This window comes from Elgaria multicarinata, chromosome 4, assembly GCF_023053635.1.
Source record: "Elgaria multicarinata webbii isolate HBS135686 ecotype San Diego chromosome 4, rElgMul1.1.pri, whole genome shotgun sequence".
Lineage (NCBI taxonomy): Eukaryota > Metazoa > Chordata > Lepidosauria > Squamata > Anguidae > Elgaria > Elgaria multicarinata.
The window spans coordinates 34,735,831-34,746,743 of record NC_086174.1 but is presented as its reverse complement, the minus strand read 5'-3'; the positions used below and the strand labels follow the sequence as shown (position 1 = coordinate 34,746,743).

At 42.0% G+C, this 10,913-nt stretch overlaps 1 protein-coding gene across 5 annotated transcripts in view; it reads left to right on the top strand.

Annotated features, from left to right (window-relative positions):
* Positions 1–6,796: 6,796 nt before the first annotated feature.
* ESRRG (estrogen related receptor gamma) overlaps positions 6,797–10,913 on the top strand; it is a 541,458-nt gene continuing 537,341 nt past the window's right edge. For all 5 annotated transcript variants that reach the window (XM_063124060.1, XM_063124053.1, XM_063124054.1 and 2 more), the window contains exon 1: positions 6,797–6,949. In XM_063124060.1, coding sequence (XP_062980130.1) covers positions 6,948–6,949 — 2 coding nt within the window. In that variant the 5' untranslated portion in view covers positions 6,797–6,947. The remainder of the gene's footprint in view (positions 6,950–10,913) is intronic.

The following is a 10,913-nucleotide window of genomic DNA, read 5'->3' as shown; positions in this document are numbered from 1 at the left end:
TTGCTCTCTCTATAGCCCTTTCTCAAACTACCATTTCTCTCCAGAATTGCCTTGCACCAGTCACCTATTCCAACACTTTCATGCCTTCTTCCTCCCAGAAGCACCCCTACTGTTGTCCCCAATTCTCATATGATGCTAACTTGTACTGAGTCAGACCATTTATCCATCTAGACTACTATTGTCTAACTGGACTGGCAGTAGCTCTCCGGGGTCTCCAGCAGTGGTTTTTCTCCCATCACCTACTACATAACCATTTAACTGGAGTTGCCAGGAATGTACTTAGGATTTTCTCCATGCAAAAGCATGTTCTCTACCACTACATTATGGCCCTTCTCCATCCACTTCATCACATTCAAATAATAGCCTACCTTCCAGTTACAGTCCATGCTATCCATCTGCAAGCTTCCTCAAAAATAATATTAGCACCAGCCAACATCAAAACTTCTGAAGTTTAATTCATGCATAACAAAATATTTCAAATTGGAATGTTTTAACTGAGATGTTGCATGAAGAAGAAACTGCTATTCTGCATAATTTTCGTAATTTTGACTCTGAAACTCATATAATTTGGGTGTATTGGTGCTGCAGTATTTGAGTTTCCTTAGCACAGGGTTTGAAATTTAGGTACAAAGAACAGAGTCTTCCTATGTAGGCAGCTCTAAAGTGATGCTAAAGAGAGAATAGTAGCAAAGAGGGCCAACCCACTAGAGATTTATCAACCAAAGAGCACATAGATCTGTTTGGTGCAGCATGTTATTATATAAATTTAATCTGAATCTTGCAAATGATAACTTCTAGGTGGGAAAAAAACTTTTATTAAAGTTGTGTATAAATTATTAGTGAAAGAGCATAAGGAAGATGCTCTAGGGAGGTTAAGCTCTACCTTGAGTTAGGGAGAAAGGAATGTAAAATGAAGAGATAAGGGGGAAATGTGAAATGTGGTAAGTTATGTGTTACTCAGTCCTCCAGATCAGGGAGAGAAAACTAGAAATCTTCTGTCCACCTCTTCTAAATTGGTGGTCAAAGTGTTTTTCCTCTACAGAATATGGGTTTTGTTTTGTTGTAGTTGCTTGACCTTGATCCTATAGATAGTTCAGCATAGATACAGACTACAGGCCAGTGGATTTTTTTCTGAAGAAGAAGCCAGGATTTCTTTCTGGTGCCACTGCTCACATTCTCAATGGTGCCACAGTGTGAAGCAGATTCCTTGGAAATACGACTACTGTAACCTTCCTCTCCATTCAGCTCTATGTATGCATATTGCATACCATGAGTATCTGGGGACTAATACATTTTAAACATTTAAAGTTAGAAACCAGGCAGTGATAGCTGTAAAGGCAAAAATTATAAACATCTGGATTTAGAGTCCACTTTTAAATTTAATTCATTGAATTTCTTATTTATTGGAAATCTATCCCATAGAAGAGGGTCAGGATTGGTATTTTTCAATGGCCAGAGCCATATCCTAAAGGCCCCAATCTGAAACAGACAAAGAGAAAGAAGAGAGATATGAAAAGAAGCAAAATAGAAATAGGAACATTTTTTACAAAATCCCTCTACCAAATTTCCTTCTGTTTCCAAAAGATCAACTGTTCACATTAATAACTGCAGAAAAAGTTATTTCAGGACAAATTTTCATTAGGTGCAAAATGCATGCTTATTTCTGATCAAGAAAAAACAAAAACTCTCAAATCTCTGAATCTTCCCCTATTAAAATTGAGTTAAAAATACCCCACACCCCACACACGTACATATTCTCTCTCTCTCTCTTTCTGACACACACACACACCTTCCCTCTGTGTGTTATTTCCAAGGCAGAGCACTCCGTGAGAGTCATGTTTCATATTTCAAACTACTTTTAAGTTGCAGTCCTATTCAGTTACTTATAAGCAACTATGCATAAGACTACATGTTTGAAATAGTTCAGATTGCTGAACTGGGGGTCAAACAAAATTGCAAATTATTGCCTTACATATAGGTTTTGTATATGTGATCTATAGCTTCCTGTAACCTACTTGGAAATAGGGTTGGGATGAGAGAGTAATTGAATAACAAAAACTAAGGGGTTATATATATATATATATATATGGGGTGGGGGATGAGACATTCTATTGATTCAGTCAAGGGACATTATAACTTCAGTAGTTTTGCATAATGGAACCCTTTTTATCTGAAAGTTGTGAAATAAGCTGAGTAATTAAACAACAAGATAACTGAGCAGCAGCAACAGCAGCAGCAACAACATTCAGACCCCTTTCCATAGCTCTGTCAATTTGCACGTTAGAAACCTCAAACTCGGCACCATGATAGCTTATCCATGTGTCCACATGCATGCCAAGTTTCAAGGCAATCCCATCATCCCCTGATTTTTGGGGAATTTTTGAAAATCGGGCACCCCATTCACACCCCTTTCCATAGCTCCGTCAATTTGCACGTTATAAACCTCAAACTCACCACCATGACAGCTTATCCAGGGATACACATATGCCGCACACCGAGACTCAAGGCAGTCCCATCATCCCCTGTTTTTTGGCGGGGCTTAAACCTGCAGACCTCTCAATGGGGCCATTTCAAAGGAAATCCCAACATGCCATGAATTGGGGAGTAGAGATCAACCTATATAAATCTTCTTCCACACTTGAAAAATGGATTTGGAACTTGAGCACAGGAAGGACTTCTCCCCTGAGTCAAAGCCAGACACACACAACATCCCTGCAAGGCGGGCAGGGGAGGAGAGAGGGAAGGCAGCAGACATTTCTGGGGGCATAAGGAAGTGAGCCAAGGATAAGCCAGTAATGCATATAAAATGGAATAAATAAATAAATAAATAAACGAAGGAGGGGTGGAATTAAAAGCAGCAGTGTTGCTGAATAAACAACAAGAAGAACTTTAAAAAAGGCTATATCTGTCTTTTACCAGTAATAGGGGGACGTGCCCGGGGGAGAGGGAAGCAGCTGCCAGTTCAACTCAAGACAGCCATTGCTTCACCAAGAGCTCTGAGGTAAACGCTCACTTCAACTCATAATAGGCATTGCTCCACCACTAAGAAGTAAACGCTCACTTCGACTCATGATAGGCATTGCTCCACCCTTTTACTCTCTTTGGAAGGCTCTGATGGCCTTCCAGTACAGGAGAGAGTGGGGGCACGTCCACAATGAGATGCACTAGGGGAGCTCATCCCCTTGCACCACATCTTTTCAGTTGTTCCCCAAAGTTAGGGTGGGTAGCAGTGCTCTCTTATTCTTGGCTTAGTATATGATTTCAGGTTGTGTTTGTGCATTTGGTGGGGCTACTGTGTTAAAAAACACTGGGAAAAGTCCGTTCAGATTAAGAAAGAGAAGTTTCCCAGAATCCCAAGTTACCCGTTTTGCCTATGCCCTCCTCTAACTTTGGGATCATGTGATCATGACCAGGAGCTGACTCTGCCCCTCAGCCCTTTGAAAAAGGTATTTTTCCCGCCGATTTTTTTAAAAATTCTAGCGCGCGACCCGCACGACGCAGAGAGGTGAGAGTAGTCTCAAAATGACCCCCATCCACGACTCTCTGTGCACAAGAATTTCCAGAACGATAGCTTAAAAATCAACCCAGTTATCCCCGATTCTTTCCCGCAATGCAATCCTCTGGGCGAAAAGCCGAAAACTGCCGTTTGAGCCGCGCTGTCCCTGTTTGTTGACCCGATTTTTAAAAAAATATAGCATGCGACCCGCACGACACAGAGAGGTGAGAGTAGTCTCAAAATGACCCCCATCCACGACTCTCTGTGCACAAGAATTTCCAGAACGATAGCTTCAAAAACAACCTAGTCATGCGCGATTATTTCCCGCAATGCAATCCTATGGCGAAATGTTTTCAAGATGGTGACCGGAGCGCTCCGCCTGAACTAGGAGCTCCGAAAAATGGTCGCTTCTCTTCGCCTTGCTTCTAGGGGTCCGCAGTCCGCTTCTACTCCGCCTCTGGGTAAGGCGGAGCAGGCCAATCCGCTACTGCTTCTCCGCTCCTAATCGGAGCGGAGCACATGCCTAGTAAACAGCAACAACTCCTACAACTCCCAGCATGCCTCACCCAGCATGGCTAGCTGGGGCATGCTGGGAATTGTAGGACTTTTTTTACTGTCTAAACATGTATAGAATAGTGTCCTAAAAGAAGTATAAGTAAGACAGGACAAGGAATGCAGACGAAAAGAAAGACAGAAAAGGGGGAGGGATAGAGGAAGGGGCTGTAAGAAGTGGGAAGAAAAGGAAGACAAAGAACATGAGTTTTAAAAAGAGCAGAGATTATATAGGCAAACTAGTACAAACAAAGTCTTCCTTCTTTTTTAAATGGCTTTCCAGTTCTAGAATCAATGGAGCACTTTTGGGTCTCACTCAGGAGAGGACAGTTCCCAGAGAGTCAGTGCCACATGATGTCTGATGGCATCATACACACACCTTGCCACCACTACCAAACCCAAATAGTCATCAACTCCACTCAGTGTGAGCAAAGGGATGAAAGCCTCTGCCGAACAAACTGGCAACATCTGTCTGGAAAATTCTCAGAGATGCAGATGCATTCCTTTAGACAGGTCAGCACTTCCTACCCAGGCAGCACTGACAGCTACCTATCAGGGGGAGGAGAATCCCCCTTTCAGAGCTCCAGGGCTCAGGATCCTTAGCAGTGACATCTTTGCTGTTGACAGGGAGCCAGTCTCTCAAGCTCTAAGAAATCAATGGCACTTGTGATGAAGAGGAAGCCTCCACCCCAAGAGCCAATTTAGCAGGATTTATTAACAAAGTGGGTAGTAGGAAAACACCCTTAGAAAATGTTAGGAACAATGTCCCTCTAGGCTCTCTAATAATATATATACTAATTATGATACTAGACTGTATGGATAAACTCTAGACTTGTATGGTCCATATTTTCCCCTGGTGCTAAAATATCAGCCAGTCTTTACAGTCTAGCACAGAGACAGGCAACCTGGAGCCCTTCAGATGTTTTCAATCACAGATGCTTTGGACTACAGTTCCCATCAGCCCCAGCCATCATGGCTAATGGTCAGTGCTTATAGGAGTTGTACTCCAAAAACTTCTGGGCGGTACAGGATTGCCTACTCTGTTCTAGCTCCTCCTCTCCTATTCCTATTCGGTTGAGGAGTGAGCTACAGCAAATGCATCAAGTATAATGGGTCTGTACAATCCTTGTGTTCACACTCACAACAGCCTTGTGAGGTAGCTTTCTATAAATCCCATTTTACAGGTGACAAAATGATTGAGAGATTGTGATCTTCAAGCCTCTCAATGTGCTCATGACACATATAGGACATGAATGCTTGCTTTCACAAATCCAAGTCTAAGCCACTGAAGAACTAGTACCTGGAGGAACCCACTCCTCTCCTTAAACAACACCCCTTCTCACCTGTTGTTCTGGATATGTAGGCAATTTATGGAAGCAATTTGGGGTGTGGGAATGCTTATTCCATGAGCCCATGGTATTCTTTTTTCATTTTTTTGCAACGTTCAGAAATCAACAAGGGCAGCCAGAATGCTACTAGCTTAGCAAAATGTATATCTTCTCCCCACACCTAGTCCCTGCCTGCACACCCTCCAAGGAGGACAGCCAGATCTCCTTTAACTCTATTGCTAATGCTGCTTCAGACTTGGATTTCCATCCAGTCTGGATTAGCAAAGTCTTCAAATTTGGATGAGAAAATAAATATATTCAGATCTTGGGGATTGAAATTGCTACTAGTCTGATTACCTAAGGATAGCTGAAAGTAGGTTTGGGTATAGACATTAGGCATAAATCATAAAAGATAGGCATGGTGCCCACAAGTAGAGCCTCTAGGGCTTCCAGTTCATCCTCTCTTAGACCAGATAAGGACAGGCAAAGGTTATACTAGGAGGTTTATTAGGCTAGGAGAGGCAGTAGCAACAGAAGTTCAAAGGAGAGATTTGGGTTGGTTTTAAAAAGCCAAGGATAGATTTTTAAAAAGGAAAAATTTGCAGACACAAAAATACTTAGGTGAGAATTTCTTGCCACCGAAACAACATATGGATAGAGAATCACCCCAGTTGAATTCTATTCTAACTCCAGAAAACAACTTAATTATTCTCTCTCCCTTCAGTTTTCAGATCCAATTCAAGGAGTATCTAACCTACTTTTGAGAATCTGAAAGCAAAGGATCTCTCTCCTCACAACACACACACACACACACACCAATTTCCCTCACATCCACGATTAAGGCTAGTGAAATACATAGTCCTGCCTTCTAGGTTACTTGGTGGATATTAAAGTTTTATATCAGGGGAGGGGAGCTGATTTTAAAAGCCATCATGAATATTTCTCAGAATCTCATCAGAGACTACATTGGCCCCGGAACACAGGAAAATCAAAGACCTTTCCTGTTCCTTCCCACCTCCATTCACACTGTATAGACCTTTATCACTCCTGTCCCCCATTAAAAACTTTTGCATAGGAGGTTATCAGTGGTACTAACTATAGTTAGTCTCTCTATTGTGCTTGTGAAGAATATAGTACAGACAAGCAAATTATATATATAAAAAATAATAAAAACAAACACCATAATAAACACATGCAAAATCATCACCAAGCCCCAATATCTTTGCTCTAATACACCCACAACTTTCAGCCCTGGCAATCGCCTGGGAAGAGGGGGGGGGAATCTTCCAAAGAGAAAGGGGGGTTCCCTGTGCAAAATTACGCCTTCTCCTCTCATTTGTTAGCTGATTCTATAAAAAAAAAAGTTTGCTATTTATAGGCTATACACACGAACCTGGAGTAATACAAACCCTCCCGTGTTTGTTCCCTTTTGCAAAGTGACCGGTGCTGCAGCTTTTGATCGCTTTGCTGCGAGAGCTGCGGAGAGGACGAGCTACAATCAAAATCCGGCCGAGGGAAGACTTCCAGCTGCTGAGATTCCGAGCGCAAGGAAACCTGCTCGTCGCACAGCCATGTGAGTACCTAGTTTCCACGATCAATTGGTTTTTGCGCTGCCCCTTTTCTGGCTTTCCTCCTTCCTTATTGTACGTGATGTGTAAAATAAATAAATAAATAAATAAATAAATAAATAAATAAATCTGCGTAGCTATTTGAAAGCTATAGCTAAAGTAGGAAAGGAAAGCAGGAAAAGGGTAGGCGGGTGGGATGGATGAAAGACAAGGAGAAGGAAGATTTGCTAAGCGAATGCCTTGTCCCGAGTTGGCTCAGAATTAGAAGCAAATGATTGCGCGTCCTCCTTGAAATTCTGCTCTTTCCGAGACATTTAGAGTCTCCCCTACTGCCCAAAGGCGAGCAATACAGTGACTAACAATCTGTGTATTATTAAAAGCCCTTAAAATGCAGCGGGGGTGGAGATCGTTGAGATTCTGCAACAAAAGTGACTGGTAGACAGCTGCCTCCCAATGTGATCTACAGACAAGCAACATTTTCATCAAAGGAGTTGAATTCACTGTCTTTGAAAAGGGGACAGAGGGTCCTAGAGAGCCTATTTCCTGTGAGGAGAGGGAAAGGGGAGCTCGCAGATTATCCCCTGCTGTTCTTATCCTTTCTAATGCCACTTGCATCCAGCCTACGCGTTAAATTGCAGGTTGCCCGCGCGAGGGAGGGACTGGAAGACTGAGAAATGCAAATCTCATTTGCATTTTGGGGGCTTTTTTTTTTTTAACAAAGGCCAGTATGTGTCAGATAAGGGGTGCATCAATTGCCAGAGAATCCTCTTCTGGGGAGCAGGGCGTGCATCGGAATGGAGATGGCTTTTCTGCACTTGCAGGACCCGGGCTCCAATCCCATTTTAGCGTGGCATGACATGAACAAAGGCAGAGGAGGCTTCGTGCCCTGGACGTCACCTCTGTTCATAAAAGAAGAAGGGCAGGAGGAGTGGGAAAGCTAAAGAGCGCCAGTGAGTGGCTGTGTGTGAATCTCTGCCTCTCCGTGCAAAGTTAAGATAGAAAGCGGAGAGAGAGAGAGCTTTCTTAGACTCGCCTTTCTTGGTACCAAGCTCCCGGGATGGATTGGTGGGCATTTGGCAAGGGACAGGTTTGCCATGCCTAGGCACATAGCTGAGGGGCCAGCACAGTCCCAGAAAATAGCAGCAGGAACTTGCAACGGCTCCGCTCGAACTCTGCTGCCTCATGTGGAAAAAGTGACTTCGATCCAGGGCCATTTATAGGCGACAGTAAAGTCTCCTTTTCAGTGAGCGGCAGTCAGAGGCAGCAGGACGAGCGAGCTGCCTTTCAGTCCCTTCCACGCTGCCCCTCTGAAGCCCTGGTCTGTCCTCGCTTGTTTGGGAAGCCAGATTTCTGCTAGCCTATTGAATTGGCCATGGCAGGCTAGGGCATGTAGGCAGGCGAAACTTATTCTCTGCCTTTTAGGTCGCCCATATTTACTTCACAATGAAAGGCACCTGCATGGTTAAAAGTACGCCAGGCCCACATGGCAGGTAGCAGGTCTCACAAACCGGAAATAAGGCAATCTGAGTAAAGGGTGTTTCTATCAAAAGGTGTCAGTAACACTTTTTTCCCCCTGTTGAGGTGTACAGACATCAAATAGGCTGGAAGCATTTGCTGTAACTGATAACCTCTCACTCGCCCCCTAGAAATAAAGCAGGGCCGCCTTTTGCATTTTTCAACTTCCTTTTTAATAGGATTGCTAAAACAGGACACCCCACTGAACAGTTCTTTTATTAAGTTGGGGGATGTAGAATGGAAGGATAAACAAATTTGAAATAGAGAGTCATGCACTTTTATCTTTCTTATCTCCTGACATTCATGAAAAAGGTAATGGTTAAAGTACACACACAAAAAGAGCAAATTTGTATGTCCTCCAAAAATATCTTGTGATATGCAGGAAAAAGGATTGGGAGGGAGCAGTGGAAGAATGTTCTTTAGATCACATTTGAAAAAGGAAAACTTGAGGTTTTCCCCAAGTGCTCTCCATTATTAAAGCTGAGATCTCACAGTTGTCAGTTATTCCTTAGTTAGCAACAGAAAGTCAATAAGATCAAAATGGTCAAATTGTAGTAATCTCTATTTCCAGTGCTGTGTGCTGCAGGTCTTCTGATGTTGTCAAGTATTTGTGTCTGACCCCCATGCTAGTTTGTGCCACCTGTTTCAGGCAGTTTACTCATTTTATGTTCTTTTTACTAAATTAATTTTATTTATTTTAATAAAAAATGCTTCCAAACATCTTTACAAACTTTTAAGGTCACTTTCATATTTCTGTTGTTGTTGTTGTTGAAATATTTCAGTTATTGTTTTTATTGGGGGGAAAAGATCTCAGAGGATTATTCTTTCACTCCAAACTAGGTCTTTCTCTTACTTTATGTACTATTATTTTCCAGCTATTTAACTGAATTAATGTTTCTCATATCTTCAGACTATTGGCTTTTCCACTAACCTTCCATGTGGAAACTTCATTGCTAATATTCTACTGCTCTATGAGATTCAAATCCTCTGGAAGAACTATGACTTTCCAAAACAAATGAGTTTAAAAGAAATGCAAACAATTCATAGTGTTGGTCCCTACTACTTTTATTGCTCATCTCTTCATGATTCAATGACTCACAGATGGCATTGAGGTGACATTAGGTGATATGAAAGTACATTGGGTGATATGAAGGGTTAAATCCTGCCTTATCTTCAAGAACCATAATTTCCTTCCAGAATTGCCTTACGTTGGACAACTGCTTTAACAGTTTTCAATAACATCATTCATTCCCAGTCCAACTCGCCCCATGGACTCCATTAGCTATTTATTTTTTTAATCGTCTCCCAAACAGCCATTCTTATTCAGGCTGTACATTGGGAGCTTCTCCTCCTGATGCAGATAGCAGCTTCAGAGCCAGTTTTTTTATTGGGACTGCAGCTTTAATTGGAACTACAGCAGGGAGAAAAAGGGTTAACTCCCCCGCCCCACACACTGCAGTGCCAATCCTGATCAGGTTCCCCAGGAGCTATTTGCTGTTTTGAAAAGATGTACACAACATCAAATCTCATGTTTAACGTCACACATATCTTAGCCCTTACTGCTTCTTTATCACCCCTCCTTCTCCTCTCTAAAACCATATTAGCCCCAGTGTGCGCCAACGCTTTCCTTTCAATAGCTCTCATATTGCATGGTGAAGTTTTGTGGTTTAATTCAGATCCAGTAGTGAAAATAAACAAATTTGCACTTCTGCAAATTTGTAATATGTTATTTAGGGTTATAGAGGCTGAAATATTAGGATTTCCTAGGCACAGGATTTTAAAATGTAGGTGAAGAGAGCACAGAGTCCTCCATATGCAACTGCAACAACATAATTGGGATCTGGAGCTAGTCCCATTCAACATTAGATGAATCCTTCAAATGCAAAGATATGGATGGAGTGGCAGTACCTGAATCATATTTATATTTTATTTTGCTGGGTGTAAGGTGAGAAGTTCTTACTCTGTCTCTTGTGTTAGGGAGAAATAATTTAAGCTCTCCTTCCATTTACCAGAGCTCAAAAAGTGTTTCCCCTTATATTAGACACTTTTATTTTAGTCTGATGGATACTCAGCATGCAAGTTTTGCATTGCAGGCCGACAGTATTTCCACTGAGGTGAACCCCCCACCCAGGCTTTTTCTCTGGTACCATGGTGTGTGCTCTTGGTGGAGTACAAAGTGTAACAGATTCCTTAGGAACTTGATGCATTCCTTATTCATTTGGAACTTTACACAAGAAGTTATGGATCAGGGTTATATAAAAAGGTCAGCTCTCTCTCCCTATTCTCAAGTAGACAAAGGGGGATGGGGAAGAAGGCAAATAAAAAGAAAATAGGAAAATATATTTAAAATTCCATGACCAAACCTATTTCCTTGTTTGCAAATAAGTATATTGTTAAAGTTATTAGGCTTTGTCACCTGATATATGAACAGTTCTCATAATTAAAAATGAGATT